Source organism: Rattus norvegicus, chromosome 3 (genome assembly GCF_036323735.1).
Source record: "Rattus norvegicus strain BN/NHsdMcwi chromosome 3, GRCr8, whole genome shotgun sequence".
NCBI classification, from domain to species: domain Eukaryota; kingdom Metazoa; phylum Chordata; class Mammalia; order Rodentia; family Muridae; genus Rattus; species Rattus norvegicus.
In genome coordinates this window covers 127995555-128021578 of record NC_086021.1, presented here as the reverse complement: position 1 = coordinate 128021578, position 26024 = coordinate 127995555, and the positions used below count along the sequence as shown (strand labels likewise).

The following is a 26024-nucleotide window of genomic DNA, read 5'->3' as shown; positions in this document are numbered from 1 at the left end:
CTCACCAAGAATCTTTTTTTTTTTTTGGTTCTTTTTTTTTTTTTTTTTTTTTTTTCGGAGCTGGGGACCGAACCCAGGGCCTTGCGCTTCCTAGGTAAGCGCTCTACCACTGAGCTAAATCCCCAGCCCCACCAAGAATCTTTTTTGCTGTCCATGACCTGGTATCAGGACGTACACGATTTTTTGTTTCAATTTCTTTTGCGGCTTCAGCCATTTCAGATTTCCAAAGCACAAAGTCGCCGCCTGAAAGCGCGGCTCGGGCAAGCTGCGAAAACTCGTTTGGTGTGAGCCATCCTTCAGTAGAGGATTCTAAAAGTGCCAGTGTAAAGGGGGCCACAGGGCCATAATTTGATACCGCTGTTTTGAGCTTTTCTAATATTTTAAAATCTAGGGGCTGATAATGATAGCGTGGAGGACCCGGTGCAGCCCGAGCTGCGCGGGACCCAGAGCCAGCAGCCGTATCTCCTGGCTCCTGTGAGTCGGGGTGAAGTTCTGTCTCCTCCTCAGAATCACCATCTGTAACTCGATCCTCCTCCTCCTCCAGGGTTCCTGGGGTGGAGGGGTCTCTAGGGACTTTTGCCCCGCTCCTCAGGGAGAGGGGAAAAGCTAAAACTTTATGTTTCTTGTTTGGAGTTTTACCCTGGCCTGTAGCCTTAAGCTGGGGACTCTGTAAGGGTGTCAGCTCTGTCAATTTTGTCTCTAAATCGCGAAGAGCTATAAGCAATTGTACCTGCTCTTTTCTAGTCTCTACCATGTGTCTCAAGGATGTCACATCGTTGGTCAGCTGGCGACAAGCATCTGAGACAGGGGGTGAATCAAGGACTGCATCTAGGAGGCCATAAGGCGGAGGGGGAAAAGATAAGGGAGAGCGAGTACCAACTCTGGTACCATCTGTGGCCAGTGCTATAGTGGCTGTTTTTGACTCAAAACGAGCAGCTCCTGCCTCTATTTTAACCTCCTGCTCAGGAGAAGAAACACCACCTTTGCCTAAATCTTGAAGAGAAGGATAAAGTTGTCTATTAGGTTGGCATTCTGGTGTATTGGGTGGAGCATTGGACATAATCTTTTCAGCGGAGAAAGGTCTAGCAGGGATAGGATCAAAGGCACTCTCCATATCAATAATGACCGATGGGGGGGAAGGCGACGACTTAATGCCAGAGGCCGACTCCTCTCCCAGTACGGGGTCAACAGGTAAGGGGAGGGGAGCAAGCTCCCTCAGTGAGCTTTCCTTCAGTGAACACTCTCCTTCCTTGACTAAATGCTGAAGATCTGGCCATTCAGAGGTGGTTCTAAGGATATCATTAATAAGAGACCAATAACTGAAGGCAGTGATTGGAATTTTCGTAGGACCAAGAACCTCATAATAATCTTTAAAACAATCTCCAACTCTGAGCCACCTTTTTTGATCAATTGTCCCTTCCCGGGGAAACCAGGGACATATATCTTCTACCAAATCTAAAAATTTTATTAAATCTTTCTTTTTAACCCTAATTCCTCGCGTCTTGAGTGACTGCTTCAGTCCTGTCACAAATAGTGACTGCTTTGAAAATGCTTGTCCCATCACTTACTAACCTTAAGATCTGCGCCGCACTATGAACTCCTCCCGGACTGTCTCACGGCGGGTGTTCCGTGGCGTCCTAGCGATCCAAAGTCACTCTCTGGTGCTTCAGAAAAGGGCGGACAGGCCTGTCCTTACTGATGAGCGGCGTTCTCTCCTCTGTGACCCCCAGGGGGTCCCTGTTCGGGCGCCAGTTGCCCCCACCCGCAGGGCAGTCGACCAGGGTCTGGGGTACACCTAGGAGAGAATGGGGGACAAGAGACGCAAAGAACGGACAGCAAGTCAAGAAATCTGATCAAGCTGACAATTTTTAATTTTTCTCAGGCTGAAGATATACTGGTAGAAGCAAAATGTGGGGAGGGGTTGGGTGACCACAAAGAATGGGCCTGGCTTGATAACCAGGATATTGGCCAGGTAAATCGGCCAAGCGGGGGAACAGCAGGGTGGGTTGCTTAGTGACCTGACCGTCAGTGCCTGACCACCAGTACTCAGTGATCTGACACCTAGATTTATGCTATCTATTGAATTTATGTAGAGCTGCAGGTGCTGCTTTGATCTAACCTAAGGCTATTGTTTTTTGTTCTATCATAAGGCTAAAATATAATTGCTTTTTAACCTGAAGAATATTGCTTATTATTCCAGCATAAGGCTAGAACACAATTGTTTTTTAACTTGAAGGCTGCTTTCACCATCTCAAGGCTGCTCCCAACATCTCTCCATCCCAGGTAACTGTCTTCTATAAGCCAACTTGCTCTACTTATTGATCACACTAATATAAAATTAGCTTTCCTCTTTATGTTGGAATTTAGGCTTAACTTACCTTAAGCTTTTATGAGTCAGATAGCTGGAAGGCTTCTATGTTGTATGTGTTAAGCTAATAGTATTTTTTTTTCTGTTACTTGGGATTCATATTGGAGCCACATTTAATTAAAATTAGTTTACTTTTACAGCTTGAATCATTAATGGAAATAAAAAATTACAAAACCACAAAGAGTATTGACAATGGGGGTTGGGGATTTAGCTCAGTGGTAGTGCGCTTGCCTAGGAAGCGCAAGGCCCTGGGTTCGGTCCCCAGCTCCGAAAAAAAGAACCAAAAAAAAAAAAAAAAGAGTATTGACAATGACAAAGTAATGAGTATATTTACACATAAATACACAAGAATTCCTACAAGGAAAATTAATAATTCTACTGACTTGTCTAGGTGATGTTCAAAATCTCAATACCACTTGTGTATGGCATATTCGTAAAAGCTGTAGACTTTAAAAACAATAACCTGTTGTTTTAACAGGGCCCTTTGGGGGTAAAGATCCTGCTTCCCTAGGAACATCTCCTTTACTATCCACCAAGTGAAGTCTTGTATTAAGATCTGATGAGCAGGTTTGCTGAATGCCCACAGTGCAGAATGCTACAGTAAGGAAATCCTGATATATACACGTGAAAGGAAACCAGATCCCAGTTTAAACATAAGGCAGACGTACTTACAGTACTGATATAAATGAGAAGTTCTTGGGATAACTGTTACAATCTCTATTTATTATACTAGTCTCCATCTTAAGAAAATCCTAAGTGAGTAAAATATCAGTGTTTTCCTTTACAGACCTCTAACCTTTAGCCACATGTCTGTGATTCCAGCACTCGGGAGGCTAAGGCAAGGAAAATCATGTGTTTGAGACCAGCCTGGGCTACATAGTGAGTCCAAGTTCTGCCTTGGCTACATATAGCACCAAAAAATTCTAAATTTTTACAAGACTCTGTTTCTTCTTTGTTGATCCTAAGTCCACCAGCACACATCCTCCACCAGCGTTTATTTCCAAGCAGTCCTAAGGATACAACCAGGTTCAGTGAGTGAACTGCCTAGAGGAGTTACAAGACTTAGTGTCATCACATTCACAGCTGTGACTTAGTACAACTCAACTGCTACACTTAAATGCTCTCTATCACCAAAACGGTTAGGGATGAGGTGCTCTGCAATTCTGCCAGGGACCAGAAGCAAAGGTACTTTCTACTCGGTGTGTACCAACATCCTAGACTCTCAGAAGAAAAGAAAGCATCCCCCACAAACTACACTGTACAGCCTGATCACTGAGCCCTGCTCCTCCTCCTATTACCTATGGTTCTAGGTGGGCCAGCCAAGGAACCACTACTTCATGAAGTCTTCAAAGAGGAACAGGCCTGGTGAGTAGCTATTCAGTTACAGATTCTGGAATATTCCAATCCAGAAATGTTTTTAAAAGACACAATGCAGAATCATAATACAAAACCTTCTGCCTGAAGAATGTTCAATTCACTTATAATCATATGTATAGTTGATCATTTTTAAGCTTCACTGAAGAGAGTGAAAACATAGATAAAGGTCAGTTTGATCCTAATGAACCTAAAATTCTGGTGCTCCAATGTGCTCACTCGCTCTCTATTACTTTCATTTGTCTATTTTTGTGTGTATAGCACATACATACGATGACACATGTGTAGACATCATAGGCTTGAGAATCTGTGGGAATCAGTGATCCCCTTCTGATATGTGGATCCCAGGGATTGAATCAGGCTGTGAGGCTTGAAGCAGGAGCTTTTCCCCACTGAGATATCTTTCTGGCTCTGCTATTCCAATACTAAGAAGGCTTCAGTGCTGCTAGCAACAAAGCCTATCAATATGCCTGTCATAACAATCTAGACAGGGACTTCTGATTACATGTAATTGACTGAACGTAAAGATGGCATCACTTGGTATCAGAGGTCTCAGTGTGAGCCTTAGAAAGAAAAGGTAAAGGAGGCACTATGTCAAGTTCATGAAGATGATTTTCTTCAGTCAGCATTCTGGGGATGTACAAGGAAATTTCCTTTTGTAGATCTCGCCACTTGAGTATATTCTCTGCCAGTTCTTCTGTCTTGTTCACCAAAATATCCATCTTGGCTAAAGCTTTGCTCTGTAACGTTTGAAATAAAGAAAAATAGAAAAAAACCTGTTATTGATTACCAGAAATAAATACTTCAAAAATTAGCATCTGGTCTTTTTCTAGTCCTTTACTGCAAAAATTCCTTAAAACTGTGGTTTGGGATGAGACAGGGAGAAAGATGAAGGTGGGCTAGGGATGGCGATGCAGAATTCCTTTTAGACATCAAAAAGACTGTAGATAGGAGTGAATACAAGGGCCAAGAGAAACATCCCTTTAAGAGTCTGGAACTAGGGGTTGGGGATTTAGCTCAGTGGTAGAGCGCTTGCCTAGGAAGCGCAAGGCCCTGGGTTTGGTCCCCCGTTTTGAAAAAAAGAACCAAAAAAAAAAAAAAAAAAAGAGTCTGGAACTACAGAAAAGTGTATGGGATGGAAATGTCAGTGTAGGACTTGGTAGTGTGTAAATGGGATTAAAAACCTTGCCACTAAAACAAACAAATAACAAAAAGTAAAAACAACTGTATCTCCACCCCCAACCCAACCTTACATATGTTCTGTCTGAGTTCTCTTCTCTACCATCAGTTTGAACTCTATGCAAATAAACCCAGCTTTCTCACTGCTCTTTCTCACTGATCTGGAATTTGTGGTATCCTCCTACCTCATCATCCCCCACAGGCATGTGTGTGACACCAAATTTGTCTTAAACTGATTCTAAAGGTGTTGGGTGATTGAAATCTGCAATTCTGAAATTTTCTTTTCTTCTGGTGCTGGGACGGAGCAAAGGCCTTTCACATACTAGGTAAACACTATAGAGAGTGGACCCTTGACCCTGAAAGCCCGTGTCTCTAGCATTCTCCAGATGGTAATGATCCCTCTGTCCTTACTCTGAGTGGTAGGGCTCAATCTAGTCTAGCCAATACTTGCTCCATGAGTAAAGGATAGTTTTGACCAATCCACTCCTCTGTATTTTCCTTAAAAACTAAAAATGGACTGGAAAGACAGCTTATCTGCAAACGCACACTTGTTGCTCTTCTAGAGGACCTAGGTTTGATTCCCAGCAACCACATAGCAGCTTGCAATTAACTCCAGTCCTTGGGGACTTGATAGCCTTTTCTGGCCTCTGAGAGCACCAGACACATACAGCACACAGACATACATGCAGGCAAGACATTCACCCACATACAAAAAATTAAAACAAAAATGAAAAACAAGGGTCTGGAGACATGATTCAAAGGTTAAAAGTGTTTCCTGTTCTTCAGAAGGACCCAAGTTTGGTACCCAGCAGATGGCTCACAACTGCCTGTAATTCCAGCCCTAAGAAATCAGACACGTCAGGCACCTGTGCCCTCTCTCTCTCCCCCACCCCCTCTCTCCTCCCTCTCTCTCCCTCTCTCTCTCTCTCTCTCTCTCTCTCTCCCCTTCCCCCTCTCCTTCCCTCTCAACCTCTCTGCAATGGGAGTATACAAACACACACACACACACACACACACACACACACACACACACACACACATTTTAAAATTAAGAAAAAAGTAAAAATCACAACCTCCATTACCAACAAAAAAAATGGAACGGCTCCCCAGTATTCAGGGAGTAAAGTCTAAAGTCCTTAATCTACTGGAAGGCTGAATCAGGAGCATTTTTGTGAGTTCAAAGCCCGCCTGAGCCATATAGTATATGTAAGGTCATCCTATTCTATAGAGAACCTGCCTAAATAAATAAATTTCTTTTTAAATTTTGGTTTTTAGAGACAGGGTTTCTCTGTGTAACAGCTCTGGCTGCTACAATTATTAACAATTATAGGTGCCGAACACCATGCCTGGTTAAGAAAAGGTTTGTTTTTCTTTTATGTTTCATGATTTAATAATGACTAACTCAAAATGAAATAGCCAAGTAAAGAAAGACAAACACAGTCAGTCTTGTCTTGTATGTATATTCTATATCTGAGTGGTCTATGTGACCATGTGCTCTCAAAGTAAAAGGGAGACAGTGAGCAGAGAGGAAGGGACATTGAGGGCTGAGGGAGAGGGCGAAAGAGTATCAGTATATGTGCTAGGCAAACACAAGCAGGCACTATCTGGAGGAAGCGAGAGGGCCAGGGAGCTGGATGGAGGAGATGAGAGAGGATAGTCACAGGAGAACCCACTAAAGCAAAGGTTAATCACACATCCATGAGAGCATCATGAGAATCATTGCTTTGTTTTGTACTGAAGGAGCCTGAGGCTAGCCTGAGCTATGTGAGACTATCTAAAACAAAACTAAGACCAAAAAGGTAAAAGGTAATACAGCTGAGATCCTAGTATAAGAACGGAGAGCAGCTGTATTAGTGGTACTCACCATTTTCTTTAGGTTTGCATCTAAATGAGGGATATTTCTAATTATTTCAAGATTCGTTTCCATTTTCTCAATGAAAGTCACAGCCAATTCCAGCATATGTACCATATATCTAAAAGAGAGTGTTACAATTTGAATGTAAATTTATCCCACAGGCCTGTGTTTGAACTCTGGTCTCTATTGGGTGATGCTATTTGGGATCTTATTGGAGTTTTGGGGCACTGGTACTAGTTCATACAAGTAGATCACTAGGGACAAACCTTAAAGGTTTTCTCCAATTCCTAATCCATTACGATGTGAACAAGCCATGCTGCAAGTTCTTGCCACCACAGATGAAGTTTCCCCAGCCACAATGCCTTCCCTACCATGTTGGATGTATTTCCTCTAATCTGTGAGCCAAATCAAACCTCTCTAACTAAGTGACTTCTGTTAGGTATTCTGGGACAAAAAGTAATACAGGGAGAAAAGCAGTAACTTTTCTTCTTTAGTTGTTTTGTTTCTTTTTCTTTAATTAGGACTGTTAATTTGAAATAAGCAAATCTTATGAGTATCATTAACCTTTTAATGGAATTATCAGCCGTAAAAAAAGTTCTTCCCTTTTACTTAGGGCAAAACTTAGGTTGTCATCAAAACAGAAAAATAGAATAAGCTAGTCATCATGGTATTCACCTTTAACCCCAGCAATTGAGAGGCAGAGGCAGGTGGATCTCTGTGAATCCAAGGCCAGCCCAATCTACAGACTAGTCTACAGCTAGGGGTACACAGAGAAACATTACCTCAAAAGACCCAAAAGAGATATATATACCCAAAAGAGTGTGTGTGAAAGACACATATTCCTGATAACTAAAATCTAACTCAATTGTGGCATGTCGTTAACAGCATTTGGGAGGCGGAGGCAGGAGGATCTCTGTGACTTTGAGATTAGCCTGGTCTACAGAAGGAGTTTTAGGCTAGCCAGCAATACATATTGAGCTCTATCTCAAAAAGAAAAAAAGAAAAAAAGAAAAAAAGAAAAAAGAAAAAGGAGAAGGAGGGAGGAGGGAGGAAGAGAGGAAGAAGAGGATGACAACTGACAACCTTCAATGGCTGGTAAGAACAATCTCACATAAAGCGACTTCCCCCAACAAAATCTCATATTGGTTCAGATAACTGAAAAGTCCCCAGGGATAAATACTACATTGAAAAGTATCACATAATTTTTCTGAATCTGCATTGGTAAAATCTTGAGTCATTACTCAGCTCATCTTTTCGCTGTTGTTCTTTTCTCTGTTCTTAAGTCAGGTGCCTGAGACTGAGATATATTATCTGTAGAGGTAAGTACAAAGTTCAACATCCAACTTTTTCATCCTTAACTACATAGCAAGTTTGAGGCAGGCCTATATAAGACCCTGTTTCAAAACAAAAATAAAAAAGCTTCCAGGTTTTGTAGTCCTCTGATCCTCAGCCTCTCTATCTTTTTGAGAAAGGGTCTTGAAATGTAGCCCTGACTGGCTGTACTGAAACTGGCAACTAGCTCTGTAGACCAGGTTGGCTTCAAACTCACAGAGATCCACCCTCTGCCACCCCAGTGCTGGGAAGCACAGCTAGCTTCAGTTTTTATTTTCTTATGGCTTTTGTTCTCTTGAGACAGGGTTTCTCTGTGCAGTCCTGGTTGTCCTGGAACTCACTCTGCAAAGCCCTTTCTTCCTACCAGTTATAGTTATTTAAAAACAAAGGACACTTTCCTGTTTAATGCAGCAACATTAGTAATGTTAATAAATACAATCAATAATACATTGCTTTGTGACTTATGCTAAAACATAACTGCCAGTTTAAACAAAAGCTACCTTAAAAAGACATGCCTAATTCTCCATTTCCGCTTCTTGGTCTAACCTGTGATAAACAGCTTCCATTGGCAAGTTCTCCTGGCACATGGGTCTCAGCAGTCTTTGCCTGATGGTGTGCTTCTCTTTTAGCACTGCTTCCAGATGATTATTCATGCTTTGCAGAACATCATATTTCTCAACTACATAAACCAGAGATGGCGACCACAATGAGCAACAGGAAAGGTATGTCTTAGAACTGTTAAAAATGTCTTCCTTGAGGACTGAAGAGATGGCTTAGTGGTTAAGTCCACTTATTTCCTTCCAGAGGACCTCCCCACCCCTGCCCAGGGGATGGCACTATTAGAAGATGTGACCTTGTTAGAGTAGGTGTGTCACTGTAGGCATGGACTTTAAGATCCTAATCCTAGCTGCCTGGAAGCCTTCATTATGAAGATGTAGAATTCTCAGCTCCTCCTGCAGCATGCGTGCCTTGATGCCACCATATTCCCGTCTTGATGATAATGGACTGAACCTCCAAACCTGTAAGCCAGCCCCAATTAAAATGTCCTTTATAAGACTTGCCTTGGGCTGGAGAGATGGCTCAGTGGCTGACTGCTCTTCCAGAGGTCCTGAGTTCAATTCCCAGCATCTACATGGTGGCTCACAACCATCTGTAATGGGATCAGATGCCCTCTTCTGGTGTGTCTGAAGACAGGGACAGTGTACTCATATACATAAAGTGTATGTATACGGCTTCCACTAGTCATGTCAACGGTTTCCACAAGTCATGTCAACTGGACTGCTTCATGGTTAGCTAAAGCTACATAGTGAGACCCTGCCTAAAAAATAAAACAAAACCCCTCAAGACATACGTGTTAAGGCATGTCTATGGGGCAATACCTGGGAAAGATTATGGCATTAGAATTCTGTTGCCTGGTGTTAATATGCTGGTATAATTCAAGAGCAAGCTGAAATCCTAGTGATTATTCTCTTAGGCAAACTTACCCAAATAGGTAGGATGAATAAGATCTGCTGTATCCTTTTCTAGCTTCAGAAGTTCAATTTCCAGATTGTTCTACATGAAGACAAAAAGTGAACTTTAGCTCACTCAGAAAGCATCCCGACGTTAGAAGCTTAAAACACTGATAACATGGACAAGCTACAGAAACATGGTACAAGACATAAATATATTCCTTAAATGGGAAGGAGGGATGGTTTATATGAAACCAGGACAATCATTGGAGCTTTTCATCTTGGTATCTTAACTTCCTGTTCTACAATTAACTAATAGAGCAAGCCCTATTAGCCATGCACTAGGCATTGTCTTAATTGCAAAGCACTATTATTCAAACCAATTAAGAAGTGTTTTGTTTGTCTTAGTTTAAAGATGGGCATCAAAAACCCAAGGCCTCTCACATGCTAAGCATCCACATTTTCTCTAAAATACACCCCAGCATACTATACACCTTTAAATGGAATAGAACTGAAAAGTTCATAATTTACCTGGTAGATTTCAGCTTGAAGATCTGAGATCTGCTGTAATCTGGAAAAGTTCACAAAGCAAGGAGCCGTGTTCTTAGATATATCTAACATCTCCTATTGGTAAATGAACAGGGAAAGCATAGTATGTTATCAAAATGTTAGCACATTAGAGTAACATACACAAGGGATTAAAGAAAATATTATGTCCTGCACCTAACACAAAGAACATATTAAAACAATAGAATGCATATCATCTGTTTTTATTTGATTTTGATAAGGCCTCATGTAGCCCAAGCTAGCCTTGAGCTTGATATATTGCCAAGGATGTCCTTTAAATTCTAATCTCCATATCTTCATACCTCTATTTCCTAAGTGTACAGCATAAAACTGTGTGTGTGTGTGTGTGTGTGTGTGTGTGTGTGTGTACGCAAAAGACAGACACACACAGATCAAGAGACCAAGAAGGAGGAGGGGAAATTGAGAGTGTGTTTTGCATATATGTGTGCTGAGATTAAAGGGGTGTCCTACTACTGCCCAGCTGGATTAAATTTTTTTTTTTAACCTTTTAAAGATTTGTTTATTTTATGCATGTGAGTACACTGTTGCTTTCTTCAGACAAACCAGAAGGGGGCATCAGATCCCATTACAGATGGTTGTGAGTCACCATGTGGTTGCCTGGAATTGAACTCAGGACCTCTGGAAGAGCAGTCAGTGCTCTTAACCTGAGCCATCTTTCCAGATCCTGGATTAAATTTTTGATAATCAAAGTGTCACTCTCCATGATCCATCTGTCCTCTGAACTGGCCAGGCAGGATAGTTCAATGGGAATGTGTTGGGAACAACCACCCCTGCATCTTTCAGGTCCTTGATTTTGGTGCTCATTTCTGCAGTTCCTCCTAGGATGTAATACTGTCTTTGATTCACTATTTTTCTTGGTAGGGGCAATACCAATGTCCTTCCTTTGGCCTTTCAATATAATAGCCCTCGCTCCACAGGTCAGGAAACTAATATGGGGATCCTGCCAGCTTCTAAGTATATCGATCCCAAATATACACTCTGGGACTGGGGAAATGACTACAGGATCAGTTCAGGAACTCACTGGACCTAACAGTGAGTTGGACTTCAGCCAAAGCTCCATTAATCACCTAACCATTTAATTCTGGGCCATGCTTCCTTAGAGTTAAGAGTCTGTGAGTCAGTGACCATCATGACATCGAGCAAGCTGCAGGCAGAGATAGCATGGGAGCAGAAGCTGTGAGCTTACATGCTGAGAGACGAGCATGAGGCAGAGATAGCATGGGAGCAGAAGCTGTGAGCTTACATGCTGAGAGACGAGCATGAGGCAGAAAGAGCTAACAGGAAATGGTATGGGTTTTTGAAACCTCAAAGCCCACACTCAATGACAAATGCCCTCAACCAAGACCACATTTCCTAATATTTCCCAAACAGGTGAAATCCTTCTACCAAATGGGTACTAGGTATTCAAATATAAAGGCCATTATCATTCAAATCACCACCACCAATATGATTAGAATCAGATACTATCAAAAGGAACATGGACACTAGAAGAAAAGAATGTTTAACCTAATCTATCATATCAACCAAAGTAGAGAAACAGAACTGGAAAGATGGCTCAGCATTAAGAGCATTTGTTGTTCTTGCAGAGAACCCAGGTTTAATTACCAGCAACCACTCTGTGGTTCACTCCAGTTCCAAGGGACCCAGTGCTTTCTTCTGACCTCCATGGGTACCAGGCATAGTACACATACATACATGCAGGCAAAACATTCATACATAAAATATTCAAATAAAGATATCTATATGTAAACAACATATAGTGCTCAGGCTCTTTAGAGCTCAGGCTGTAACCTGGGGCCCCTGTAGTGGCCTGTTTTCAATCTTGACGCTGTATCTCTCTATATTCTGTGTTATTCCTTCCCTCAGAATAAATTTATTTTCCATTCTTTAGACAAGAGGCCAAGAACCTAAATATTTCTAGCCCAGACCCTGACACACTGGTAATATACAGACTAGACGGGGTTAGACTGACTAGCTAGCTCCTCCTATCTCTGGCTCCTAGCTCTAGGACATTTACCTTCACATTCTGCTTTTACCTGGGTGTGAGGGATCTAAATTCAGCCCTTTGTGATTATTTGATAGGCGATTTATTGATTAAATCACCTCCTGAGTCCCAGTACCTGTTTTATATGGTGCTTTGGATCAAACCAAGGGCTTTGTGTGTGCTAGGCAAGCACTCTATCAACTGAGCTATATCCTCAACCCATTTACTTTTTTCATTTAAGGGTTTAGCAGGGCATGATTGTACATGTCTTCAATCCCAGCACTCAGAAGGCAGAGGCAGGTGGATCTCTGAGTTCAAAGCTTGATCTATAGAGTGAGTTCCAGAACAGCCAGGACTACACACAACCATCTGTAATGGGATCCAATGCCCTCTTCTGGTGTGTCTGAAGACAGCAACAATGTACTCACATAAAATAAATAAATAATCTTAAAAAAAAAAAAAACCTAAAAAACAAGAAACTGGCTAATGTGGAAGATAACCATAAAACCACCACTGTACAGTGCCTGAGGTTATCTACCTTTCTATAGTTCAGAAACTTGTATTCTCTGTCAACACTTTCAAGAAGGACATTGAGTCTCAAATGTGTTACTTATGAAATAATCCAGTAGTTTTATGACAAGAGAATGGCACGATGCAAGGTGAGAATACTCTGCAATGTGGTAGAAAGAAAACAGAGAGGAGTGAGAAAGGATTAACTGAAGAGTACTGTGCCAGCTCCTGGGAAACCAATTAGCCAGGGCCAATTCACACACTCAAAGTAATGCTGGGTCTTAAACAAAGTCCAAAATCTTTCACAGCACAATGCTATCACATTCACCCTTATTATTTTAGCACTATTTATTTAGAGACTGAGTCTTGCTATGTGGCCCTAGATGGTCTGTAACTCACTAGCCCTGGGATTACAGCTGTGTACCACCCTGTCTGGCTGTTAACTCATTTTAAAAGATGATAGAGCAAAAGGGAGAGAGTTATAGGATCTAATTCTGCCAGCTTGCTGAGTGATACTGATTTCTTAGTCTCTTTAGGTGCTTCTTATTTGTTTAATGGAGACATGGTCTCCTCCCTCTATCCTAGGCTAGCCTTGAACTCTGAGCAATCTTTCTGCTTCCAGCTCCCAAGTGTTCCCAAGTCTTGTGTCACCACATCTGGCTATTTAGGTTTCTTAAACACTTTAGGACATGTGTGAAGTCTCTATTACCTCTTTCAGACATTAAAACCAAAAAACAATGAAACCAAGGGGCTGGAGAGATGGCTCAGTGGTTGAAAGCACTGATTTGCTCTTCCAGAGGGTCTGGGTTTAATTCCCAGCAACCACAAAGCAGCTCACAACGGTCTGTAACTCCCATTCCAGTGGACCTGACACCTTTACACAGATATACAAACAGGCAAAACATCAATGTACATAAAATAAAAATAAACAATTAAAAAATCTTCCATTACTAGCACTGCTAATTTCTACAGACGAATTAACTAACTTTCCTCAACTTCCTTTTTGTATCAGTTTCCTTCCTTCAATCATAATGTGCTTGATTTCTCACTCCCTCATTCCTTTCAGTTATTCCTTCAGATATTCGATTTCTCCCTTCTGTCTACCTGCTTGTCAAAACAGTCACTTCTTGGGCTACTCTTTATTCTTGTCTCAAAATCTTCACAGTGCAAGGGCATACCCAGACACACAGAGACAAACACACACTTTTAATAGATGCTGTCCTAAAGAGTCTCCGCTAGAGTTCTTCTGTACACAGGGCCCCAGATATATTTTAATAATTCCCATTAACAGGCGTTGTTGGAAATGTTTTTAAAGATACCTGCCACTATTTCTTTCTCACTGTCCCCACTCTACAATTTAGAGCGGTGGTTCTCAACTGAGTGACTCTCAACTCTTGGTGGGGGTCAAACAACCCTTTAACAGACACGGGTCGCCTAAAGACCACCGGGAAACACAGATGTTTACATTAATATTCCTAACAGTTGCAAGATCACAGTTATGAAGCAGCAACCAACGGAAATGATATTATGGTTGGGGGTCATCACAACATGAACTGTATTAAAGGATCGTATCCTTAGGAAGGTTGAGAAACACTCTTCTAGAGGAAGTAGTATCACTGAAAAGAAAAAAAAAAAGCGGAATGCTGGTCCATCTCCGACAAACCGGCCTGGGATAACCTGCAGGCACTCAAAACAGAGTGCTCGGAACACCAGCACTCTGTCCCTCACACTCGAAGAGCCCACGGGAGTATGGTCACGGCTGCAGTCTCCAAGGGACGCTACTAAGTACTCAACACAATCCTCAACTGGCTCACTCACGCCCGGGTAACCAGGACCACCACCTCACAGCTGAATTCTGTCGCCACCTTGATGACGCCGTCGCCGCCCCCCACGTACCTCAGTGACTATCCCTGAAGCCACCAAGTGGTTCAGCAGTAACCCAGCTGCACTCGGCGCGGACGCTGGGTCCCACGGGTTGGCGGCAGCCATGGCTCCAACGCACCTCTGGAACTGGCGCGAGGAGTGAGGGGCACACAGCGAACGTGCGCGCGGTTTGATGATGTCACAGGGCGTTCCTACCCGGGCGGAAGCCCTGGGAGCGCGTCTCAGGCGAGCGCGGGTCCCGGGTGTTCCCTGGTGGAGTCTTCTCTGCACTGAGCGGTAGGAGGCGAGTCTTGAGCTCCCTGTTCCGGCAGCAGCTATCGGAGGCTCCCTGGCCCTTAACTCAGGTGCCAACGCAGCAGGATCTTGTGGTAGCACTATCTGCTCGCTTGCTTTCCCCTTGTTACTCTTGGGCTGGCCCCTGGGAAGTAGGGATAGGCAGAAGGTGACAACTGGGACAGGAGACCTAAACGAGAGGTTTAGCGATGGCTGTATGTCTAGACTGGGCGGTGACAGCTATGCTTCTTTCCTGCAGGGAACTGAGCCGTGGTGCTAGGATGGGAAACAGTGCCCTCCGTGCTCATGTGGAAACAGCGCAGAAAACTGGTGTCTTTCAGCTTAAAGACCGTGGTCTGACCGAGGTGAGACCTGAGGGGACCGGACCTAGAAACTAAAAGGGAGAGGGATGGCGGGGTGGCGAAGTCTATTGGTGCAGGATTTTTCCACACTGTGAGCTCCTTTCTCCAGTTCCCCTCAGAGTTGCAGAAGCTGACAAGCAATCTTAGGACCATCGATTTGTCCAACAACAAGATCGACAGCCTACCACCTCTGATAATAGGAAAGTTCACTCTGCTAAAGAGTCTCTCTCTCAACAACAACAAACTGAGTATGGATTTTGTGCCTGGGCAGCTTTGGCTAGTAATCGGCAGTTTTACTGAAGGGTGTTTTCCCTGTTAGATGATTTTTGTTATGAAATCAGTTTAGGGGATGCAGAATGTTAGAGTATTGAAGCTTTTATCTCTTGTAATTAAATCTAAAAGCCTCCTTGGGTAGTGTAATCATTATTACTAGGTTAATTTGGACTAGGAAGACCTTTGGGAATCGATGTAAACACGATGTAAACAGTTATCTAATTTGGGTGGCAGGGTGGAATGAATCTTTTAACCTTCCCCAGATTGTTTTTAGAATACACTTAAGCCCCTTTACAAAAAGAATCCATTATATACGTACACACTTTTCTGCATTTTGATGGCTTCTTAAGTCCCAAACACCGTTTGTAAAAGGTGAAACCTAGACATGACATGTGAGGATTCTATGTAAGAAGTCAGGCCTGTAACCCCAGCCACTCAGAGGCTGAAGCAGAAAGATAATTCCAAGGCTACCCTAGACAACTTAGTGAGACCCTGTCTCAAAATTAGAAACAAAACCAAGATGGGGCAGTTACCATGCTGTCTTTTTATAAATTTCATTAGTTCTAACATTTAGTTTTTTTCTTTAATTTTCTTCACCAGCTGTTCTACCTGATGAATTATGCAATCTGAAAAAACTAGAGACACTAAGTCTCAACAACAATCACCTGAGAGAGCTACCGTCTTCCTTCGGGCAGCTGTCGGCTCTGAAGACCCTGAGCCTCTCTGGGAATCAGCTGGGAGCATTACCACCCCAGCTTTGTAGCTTGAGGCATCTGGATGTAGTAGATCTCTCCAAAAACCAGATTCGGAGTATACCTGACACAGTCGGGGAGCTGCAGGCCATCGAACTCAATCTCAACCAGAACCAGGTCTATACTTTGTTTGCATTTATGGTCTTCTGGTAACTTCCTGTTCCTTAAATGATAATCATGGAGTTAGGTATCCGAAGCTAAAAGATATATAAGGTGAACGTACTCCAATGCCCATGTCATGGGTTGACAGTGGTTGTGTAATGAATGGTGTTGAAGGTGTCTTGAGGAAGGTAGGAGAGTAACAGGGTAAGATAACTACAAAAAAAAAAAAAAAAAAAACTATTGAAAGTTTTACAAATATCCAGTTTCTTTTCACACCAGTTGGTAAGGAGGCACATAGGGATGACACAGTGTAGGGATGAGAACTATACACGTAGAATCTGAGTCAGACATCAGACACTGACGAACGATCCCTGAGTGACAGTTGTTCATTCTGAAGCTGGGTTATTGCGGGACCACTTTATACCTGAAATGTGTTCTGAAGCTCGTGGTTAACATTAGTATGGAGAAGTGCTCTGCTTTAGATATGAGGCGCAGTGATAAAAGAAACATTTGGGGTTAGGTAGCCTTGAGATTTTAGCATTTATGCTTCACCATGCACTTTGTGTCTGTTTATTAGTCCTATAGGCATGTTATGACTGTGATAGATTGCAATCAGCAGAATATTCGACCTTGGAGGTAGGTTTGTCTTTTCCCTGAGATTTCTGGGAAAAGAACTGTCATGGGTATTAGTTGACTTACTCCACATTCCCTGCTGCCAGACCGTGGAGTTTCTCAGACTGTACTTGGATAACCTGGGGGCTTATGCTTACCTTAGTGTTTGAGTCGGCAATTGAGAAGTCTAAGAATCTGCATTTTCGGTAAGTTCCTAAGTGATGGTTTGAGATGCCAGGTAGCCAGAATTGTGACCTGGCTGGCACTCTAGAAGAGCTGAGTGGTACAGAAATTGTGTATCATGTACCAGACCCTCGTTCATCCTGCTGCATGGGAAGGGAAAGACATGGAGCATCAAATGGGCAAAGTAGTAGATTGGTCAAAGACACAGTGTGTTTGGAGTTGACCTGGAGGACCTACACAATGCTACTAAATGGACATGCTGAGTTCAGATGACTCATCCAGATGTTTTAGTGACAACTGTAGATACAAAGCTGTATTTGAGATCAGGTCATAAGTGAAATGGCTTTAAGAATGATTGCTTTCGCTCTTGCTCCCTCTTACTCTTCCCTTCTTCCCCCTTTGTCCCCTTTCCCCCTCTCCTCCCTTGTCTCCACATGCTCATGGTCGGCACCTATCTACTCCTCTCCTCTCTCTGTCCTACTACCCTCTTAACTCCTCTCCCTATGCTCTGAATAAACTCTATTCTGTACTATTAAAAAAGGATTGTTTTGGGGCTGGGGATTTAGCTCAGTGGTAGAGCGCTTACCTAGGAAGCGCAAGGCCCTGGGTTCGGTCCCCAGCTCCGAAAAAAAGAACCAAAAAAAAAAAAAAAAAAAAAAAAGGATTGTTTTCTAGAAGGGTGAGTGTTAAATAGGAAGCATTAGGGATTAATTTCTGCTTGGATAGAATTCTAAAGAAATAAAAAGGGTGGTGGTGGTGGTGCATGCCTTTCATCCCAGCACTCGAAGGCGGAGGCAAACGTGGTTTACAGAGCAAGTTCAAGGACAGCCAGAGAAACCCTGTCTCAAAAAACAAAAAAGAAAGAGAAAACAGACAAAAAAAAAAAAAAGATTATGCCCCCCTCCAAAAAATTTTAGGAGAAATTCAAGAGGAAAAGTCAAAATTATGCACGAGGTTCTCTCAAGAAATGGATGGGTAGGGGTTGGGGATTTAGCTCAGTGGTAGAGCGCTTGCCTAGCAAGCACAAGGCCCTGAGTTCGGTCCCCAGCTCTGAAAAAAAGAAAAAAAAATAAATAAAAAAGAAAAAGAAATGGATGGGTAGTCAGTCAGATGCAGCAGTGAGGGAAACAGGGGACCCTGGCTTCAGCAACAGAGCAGTGGTAGGTCGAGATGTTCATGTGGTTGTTTCTGAGTGACAGCTTACTGGCAAACTTTTTTCCTTAAACTTATGTGATTCTCATTATTTCCTACAATATATGCATAGTGCTTTTATTATTAGTTTTTATTTCTGAAATGCTACTGGTAACCTTCAAATAATTTGAAAGTGGAGGAGTAACAGAAGGTATGTAACAGGCTTCTGTGTCGAGTAGGTAGTGAGAAAACGGAGGCGGTCAAAGAAAAACTAGGACACAGTCAAGATCTGTTTCAGTGTGGTAACATGGCCATTATGCTCTTTGTCCTCTTCCTGTTTTGTTGTCCAACAGATATCTCAGATCTCCGTGAGGATATCCTGCTGTCCTCGCCTCAAAGTCCTCCGGCTGGAAGAGAACTGTCTTGAGCTCAGCATGCTTCCACAGAGCATCCTCAGTGATTCCCAAATCTGCCTGCTTGCCGTGGAAGGCAATCTCTTTGAAATAAAGAAACTTCGAGAACTAGAGGGTTATGATAAGGTGTGTATCAGCATCTTCTGCATTTCTAGTGCCTGCTCCAGAGGAACAAGCCATGTCTACAGTTAGCATCTGACAGGGTCATGTTTGGAGATGGCTCTGACCCTTGGCCAGAACGTGTTGTGCCAAGTGACTTTCTCCACACACTGCTCACTGCACTACATCTTTTGATGCTTCCTAGCAAAAAGATGGCAAACACTTTAATAATTAAGATGACTAACACATTTTAATAATTAAGTAGATTGTGCCAGGTATGGCTGCAGCAGGGGTTTAATCCCAGCATTTGGGAGGCAGTGGCAGGCAGATCTCTGTGAGTCCAAGGCCAGCCCAGGGCTACACAGTGAGACTGTCTCAAAAAGAAGTAAATTTTGTATGAAATTAATCAATTCAAATTAGAAAGAAAAAAACCTAAGTTAAAAAGTATCCTTATGGGGGTTGTAGAGGTGCTCAGGAGCTAAGAGCACTTTCAGAGGACCAGGATTCAATCCCTAGCAGCCACATAGCAGCTCACATTTGTCTATTATAACTCCTGTTCCAGGAGATCCAACACCCTCACACAGACATGTATTCAGTCAAAACACCAAAGTACATAAAATAAAAATAAATTATTGAAAAAAGGTATTATATCTGTCTATACCAAAGTGCCATATATATATTTTTCTTTCATGTTTTTAGTACATGGAAAGGTTCACAGCCACCAAGAAGAAATTTGCATGATGTTCTCCAGGACAATGGGACACTGACTTGGAACTCTTTTGGAATCTGACTGAGTCAAAGGCTCCTGATGATGGATACGCTGCGGACATGCTGCAGATAACATTTTACTCAATGACTTTTTCCTCTTTAGGACTATGCCAGATAAGCTAAAGGAAAAGGATTTAGGAGTAGGAGACAGGAAGAACCCTTCATCTTCAGCCATGTAGGGCCGTGGCCAGTGCTGATCTTCAAACCATCATTAGTTGGGCTCTGAGGAGCAGTAAGTAGTTGCTGTTCATGCAGGCGACGACAGAGGGAGCCGTGCCGCAGCCTCAGACTGTTGAGTTGCAGACGGTCAGCTTTCATAAAGTCAGTCCCATCACCTCTGTGTTAACACTTCATATTTTTTATGAAATTCTAATTTGTGGGAAAACATGTATGACTAAGGGTGAATGCTTTTAGCAGTGTTTACACTTGGAGTTTGGGATGTACATACATATGTAGCTGTCTTAAAGAGATCTTTGTCAAGAGGAGCACCAACACAACAGCCACCAAGAATGTTCTCCAAGGCTGCAGTAGCAAATTTTTTTTACTATTGCAGGTGCCTTATTGGTAGAGGGCTCTGAAAGAGCTAAAACTATATGCAAAAATTATAAAAACTTTTTGTTTTTAGACAGGTTTTTGCTATGTAGCCCAGGCTGGCCTCACCCCACCTCAAACCTCTCCTTTCCCCCACATGCTGGGATTATAGGCATGCGCCACACAGCCTACTTGTAAGATTTTAAATTTTAGTAATCAAGATTTTCTTGAAGCTTTGTTAAAAATCATGTGCTATTCTGGTAACTCCTCCCCTTTTTGTATTTATAACTACTAATCAGATTACCTTCAAGAAAACCATTGCTACAATATTTTAAAATAACCTATGTTTATCATGGTTATTCTCTGAATGAGAGAATATTCTAAATAAAATATTTTTAGTGAACTTTGTCTGGAAGCAATGTTAATATTTAAAAAACTTTTAATCTGTTAAGTAGTCCTTTGTTCTCTGAAAGTAAACTGGGTACCATTAAAAAAGGCCTGTTTTGAAAAAGCCAAAAAAGTAAGAAGGGAAAGAAAAAACTGGGGGATGTTTCATGCTCTTGTTTGGCTTTAAGGCAATGAAATCTTTTGCTGCCGTGCAGACATTTCTGAGGAACTGGGAACTGTGCTTAAGAGAACGTGAAGGTGGAGAGGATTGCAGAGTGTTACTGGTAAGAACATCGTGAAGCTCTCATAGGGATTGTTTTCTAAAGTCTTCCCTCTAACCAGTGCCTTTCACTAACAAATCTGAACCAATCAATAACTTACAGGCATTCATTTATATTGCTCCAAAATGCCTTCGTGTTATTCAGTCAAGAAAAACCATCTCTCTTACTTGGTGCTGACCTGTATCTAAGCTCCTTCCCTAAATCTAATCCGAATTAACTGCTCCATCTGCTGATAGAGTACTTCCCACATCCTATATTTATCTCTCTTGCTAAACTGAAGTGCTTGACGTTAAAAACCATATAAAGGGGCTGGAGCAAGAGCTCAAGAGAAAAAAAAGCACTAGTCCTTGCAGGGGACCCAGATTCAGTTCCTGTACCAACAAGCTGGTTCCAACACCCTCTTCTGGCTTCTGGGCACTAGGCATACATGTGCTACACATACACACATGCAACCGTAACACTCATAAACAAAATCCTTTTAAAAAACAAAAACATACCCAATACGCCTTAAATTTTAGTTTGGTTTGGAGTCATCTAGTACATGGAGTAAAGTCACAGGCACTGTACTTGGAGAAATCAACATATAGATCCACTTTGTTACTTAATAGCTTTCTGGGCAATTTACTCTCATCTGTAAATATAGGGAATACCTCTATACTTGACTTTCTCGAGTATGTATTATAAAGAAAAAAATCATAAAAGTGATTTAGCTCAGTGGTAGAGCACTTGCCTAGCAAGCGCAAGGCCCTGGGTTCGGTCCCCCAGCTCCGAAAAAAAGAAAAGGAAAAAAAAAAAAGTGACACAACAGGAACCCAATGAAACAAGCGATTTATCTTATCTATAAAGAGGCAAAGACAAACAAACCAATTAATGACTTCAGGATAAGGAATCTGAATATCAAATATGAGGGATAAATTAGGATAACTTGGAATTTTAATGAGAGCATCCAGGAAAATACCATTCAGGTAACTTCTGCTTTTTATTTTCATTACATTCTTATGTGTATGTGCACACAAGCTTGCATACAGTGCAGCACATGTGGAAGTCAGAGGAAAACTTTTAGGTGGTTCTTCTACCATTTAGGTCCTGGAGTTCAAACTTGGGTTGTCTGGCTTGGCAGCAAGTACCCTTACCTGCTAAGCCATATCATTGGCCCTTTTTGTTTTGAGTATGTTTCACATATCCCAGGTTGTCCTGAAACTGTGTACCTGAGAATGACCTTGAACTCCTGATCCTCCTGCTACCCCCTACCTAGTGCTGAGTTTGGAGGGGCATGGCACCACATCTGGCTTACATGGTAAAACAGAACTGAACCTAGGGATACTTGTATACTAGGCAAGCACCTCATGATCTGAGCAGTTCTACATTCCCAATCCTAAACCTTAACCTCCGAGTTCAAGGCCAGCGTGATCTACAGAGTGAGTTTCAGGATAGCCAAGACTACACAGAAAATCCTGTGTCAAGACCAACCAACCAACCAACCAACCAACCAAAAGTTCAGTACAAGATGCTAGCTCTTATTTGTAGTCATAGGTATTATATACAAGGTCACGATATTAGAAAACACACCAAAACCTTAATTTTAAATGCTCATTATAGGATGTCTAGAATATAGATGTTTAAGTTAATAGAATAGTCATAATCCATATGTGATAAGGAAAAATTAAGAATCGAAGACTGAAAAATACATTAAAACTGAAGAAGGGATGAATAGGTACAGCTGTGTAAGTTAAGACTAAGATGAAATTTGAGCTTTACTGTTTTTAAAAAACTTTGAAGTTGGACCTAGTGGCACACTTAATTTCAGTATCTGTGGAGCAAAGACTGGTATATCTCTGGGTTTGAGGCCAGCCAGGATTACAACTTTTAATTCCAGCACTTGGGAAACAGAGGCAGGCTGATCTCTGAGTTCAAGGCCAGCGAGATCTACAGAGTGAGTTCCAGGAGAGCTAAGGCTACACAGAAAATCCTGTGTCAAGAACAACCAACCAACCAACCAACCAAAAGTTCAGTATAAGATGCTAGCTCTTATTTGTAGTCATAGGTATTATATACAAGGTCACGATATTAGAAGACACACCAAAACCAGAATCCCAGGTGACTCCAGCTTGTGTTATGCTATTGTATCTCAAAAATAACAGCAACAGTGGGTATGGTGGCTCCGCAGACAAAGGTGCTTGGTATCTGCTTCCATGCTTTTTTCTTTGGGTCGGGAGAGGAGCTATGTTGTCTTTGACCAAAAAGAGCTCCCGGGGCTGGGGATTTAGCTCAGTGGTAGAGCGCTTACCTAGGAAGCGCAAGGCCCTGGGTTCGGTCCCCAGCTCCGAAAAAAAGAAAAAAAAAAAAAAACAAGAGCTCCCTCCATTCTAGAGAAAATAGCTATCATTTAGGAGAGTTACACCTAATAGGCACTCTTTCAAGAGTTTTGTTGGGGGCTGCAGAGATGGCTCAGCAGTTAAGAGCACTGACTGCTCTTCCAGAGGTCCTGAGTGCAATTCCCAGCAACCACATGGTGGCTCACAACCATCTGTGTAATAAGATCTGGTGCCCTCTTCTGGTGCGTCTGAAGACAGCTACATTTGAAGACAGCTACAGTGTACTTATATACATAATAAATAAATCTTAAAAAAATAGTTTTGTTGGTTGATTTTGGGGGGGTGGGGTAGAAGCTGTTTCTGGACACAATTTACTCTAGGCTAGCCCACAAACTCATTGGGTAGATTGATTGTGCCTCAGGTTCCCAAACATTGGGATTACCCATGTGGCCTGTGAGCCTGGCATATTCTAAGAAATTTCTGGGCATTACTGGTCTGTAAATTAGTTTATAAAACAGGATTTATTAATTCCCATTTACAGATATAGAAATTAAGGCAAGAAATAAGCATGCATTCACACCAGCCAGCAAGAGCAAAGGGTTGCTTTAGTGCATATTCTAGCCAAATATACCTTGGATACTACCTTTTGGTACTGTTCCTTTGGACAAATCAGCATGTTGTTTTTAAATGACTAAGGGAAGCACTTTTGGGCACAGCACAGTCCAGTGTTTTACACTCAGCCATACTTCATACATTAGGTATCTGTACCCAATAAGCTCTTCACTCTGGCATGGAACACTGCTTTGTTTTGCACACTGTCCTCTTCACCCTCTGAATGTTGCTATGCTAGATGCATCTTCTTCAATACATGACTTGAATTCTCACTCAGAAATACTCAGTAGTGTATTTAAGTTCAAACGACTAAGACAAGTAATGTCTAGAATGAACTCAAAGCAAACCGTAGGAAGTCCTGTACACACTTCTGGTGAAAATTAGAGAAGAGCTAATGCAACTTTCTATTGGAGTGCATGACGTATGGACATTTGCTTTATCTAATGTTAACAAAAGCTGGTAAAATGATTGCCCCTACAAATAAGTCATAGAAACATCACCTATTTGAAGAACAATACCATTAATTACAAAATTTAATTGTAAGAATCAAGCAATGGTTACTGGTCAAACCGATCTACTTTGCGCTAATTGCGATCTACAATCAGCAATTGTACATGCTGATTTTTAAACAAAGGTGACAAATACCAGTTCAGCTTTCCTAACACTTCAGGGTCTACACAAACTTGATTCTGTGTGTAAGGCAGAGAGAATGGCAGTGTGGTCATCAATAATTAATCAAAGGCATAATTTTCCAAACAACTTTTAGTAACAGATTATAACTTTTTAAATGTCTAAAACTATACAAAACTCAAAGCAATCTATTTTTCTACCTGAGATCAAAACAAGTCTTTTTCATATCTAAACATAATTCTTATGAGGTAAATCTGAATTCACATGATACACCCTGCTTTAGTGAGGAAGTCTCCGATTTCACATATATATGTACATCTTTTCAAGGCTACTGACAACTCCATGAAGTTAACAGGCCTGCAATGGGACCATGCTATGACTTACTGTATGAGAATAAAAGGCACTCGTTTATATAGTGTTCCTGCATGTGCAATATGAAACGGGACCCAAGAGCCTACGTTTATACCCAAATCACTAAGGATTTAGGAGTGAAGCTCACTTCTGGAAAACTCACTGTACTCTCTTTGGAGCAGAAGCTGAAAAACAGTGTAGAACAAAACACGTGTGAAAGCTCCTACCCCAAGCACTGAGGGTTTTTTGTGACCTGTAGTTTCTTTAATGAGTCACTTCATTTCTTCTTCCTTCCTCTTGCTCTTTACCATAAAACCAAAACCAAACCAAAACCAAGCCAACCAACCAATAATGGCAAAAGCTACTTATCCAGCTGCCTCCCTTCATGGCTCTTTGGCAATGCTTCCAAGTCTTGAACACAAAAGCTAAATGACGAGATGGAGAGACTAAGTGATGTACAGAAAGCAGCCTACAAGAGTAAACTGAGAAAGACTGTAAGAACGCCTGAGCAAGAACCTACCCCAAAAGACAGAAAGGAAGGAAGGAGGAGGGATCCTCCTCCCGCCCTTCTCGCACAGTCTTTCAAACTGAGTAAGAAAAGACTCAGCAGGAGCCCGAGACTGAGTTAACAGGTAAAGAAGTACAGCAGGGTTTTAGCTGTCAATGAGTTTCTTTGCTCTTGTATTGGCAATGTCAATGCGATTCTTGTTGGTGTCAGCCTGAAAAAAACAAAAACAAACGTCAGTATCCGTTCACAAAATAAGCCATTTTAAACGCAAATTAAGCCGAGGGAGGCAGGCGTAGCTCAGTTGGTAGTGTCTGCCCAGATGCACTGGGTTCAATTTCACAGCACTGCATAAAAAGTGGCCGGCATCACGGCATGTGCCTGCTATGTGCCAGGATAGCAATCCTAGAACTTGGCCCTCAGTAAGCAGTCTTCCTCAACTACACAGTGAATCCGAAGCCAGCCAAGGCTACATGGAATTCTGTTTCAAAACTCACGTTTAATTTTAGCTGAGGACACAGCTCAGGGGCAGAATATATGATTTGCAATTCTATGGACATACATTCACTCGCAAACATGTACATACACATACACATGCACAAACATGAAACATTTCATGTATTTGGGAACTACATATGGGAATAAGCCTGTAATCTCAGCACTCAAAAGGATATGGCAAGAATATCATGAGTTCAACACCAGCCAGGGTTCCAGTCAAACTGTCTCAAAATAACAGCAGTTAAGAGGGTGGGATATAGTTCAGTGGTAGATTACTTGCCTCCCACACATGAGGTCCTATGTTCAATCACCAGTGCAACAAAAAACATAAAATTTTATATTATTTTGAGACATGGTATCTCTCTGTAGCCCTGGCTGTCCCAGAACTCACTCTGTAGAGAACAGGCTGGCCTTGAACTCA

At 42.0% G+C, this 26024-nt stretch overlaps 3 protein-coding genes across 16 annotated transcripts in view; 1 reads left to right on the top strand and 2 right to left on the bottom strand.

Moving 5' to 3' along the window:
* Positions 1–1848: 1848 nt before the first annotated feature.
* Positions 1849–14685, bottom strand: Haus2 (HAUS augmin like complex subunit 2). 5 transcript variants are annotated; one of them, NM_001402746.1, is made up of 6 exons: positions 14538–14685; positions 10091–10183; positions 9593–9662; positions 8655–8787; positions 6786–6894; positions 1849–4482 (listed from the first exon to the last, which is right to left on the bottom strand). In NM_001402746.1, the coding sequence occupies exons 1-6, from the start codon at positions 14628–14630 to the stop codon at positions 4276–4278; spliced, it is 705 nt and encodes a 234-aa protein (NP_001389675.1). In that variant the 5' UTR covers positions 14631–14685; the 3' UTR covers positions 1849–4275. The 5 variants fall into 5 exon arrangements, with proteins under 5 accessions (NP_001389675.1, XP_063139059.1, XP_063139057.1 ...); XM_063282989.1 differs by lacking the exon at positions 8655–8787 and having other exon boundaries at positions 10091–10130; positions 14538–14676; XM_063282988.1 differs by lacking the exon at positions 1849–4482 and having other exon boundaries at positions 8609–8787; positions 14538–14671.
* Lrrc57 (leucine rich repeat containing 57) lies at positions 14575–23044 on the top strand. 5 transcript variants are annotated; one of them, NM_001012354.2, is made up of 6 exons: positions 14575–14869; positions 15058–15163; positions 15270–15408; positions 16034–16302; positions 18567–18752; positions 19425–20427. In NM_001012354.2, the coding sequence occupies exons 2-6, from the start codon at positions 15080–15082 to the stop codon at positions 19464–19466; spliced, it is 720 nt and encodes a 239-aa protein (NP_001012354.1). In that variant the 5' UTR covers positions 14575–14869; positions 15058–15079; the 3' UTR covers positions 19467–20427. The 5 variants fall into 5 exon arrangements, with proteins under 5 accessions (NP_001012354.1, XP_006234839.1, XP_006234840.1 ...); XM_006234777.5 differs by having other exon boundaries at positions 14611–14750; positions 19425–23044; XM_006234778.4 differs by having other exon boundaries at positions 14672–14808; positions 19425–23044.
* Positions 21650–26024, bottom strand: part of Snap23 (synaptosome associated protein 23) — a 33746-nt gene continuing 29371 nt past the window's right edge. For 4 of the 6 annotated variants that reach the window (XM_039105811.2, XM_039105813.2, XM_063284525.1 and 1 more), the window contains one exon: positions 21650–25319. In XM_039105811.2, coding sequence (XP_038961739.1) covers positions 25254–25319 — 66 coding nt within the window. In that variant the 3' untranslated portion in view covers positions 21650–25253. The remainder of the gene's footprint in view (positions 25320–26024) is intronic. The other 2 variants (NM_022689.2, XM_039105812.2) reach the window with 2 other exon arrangements.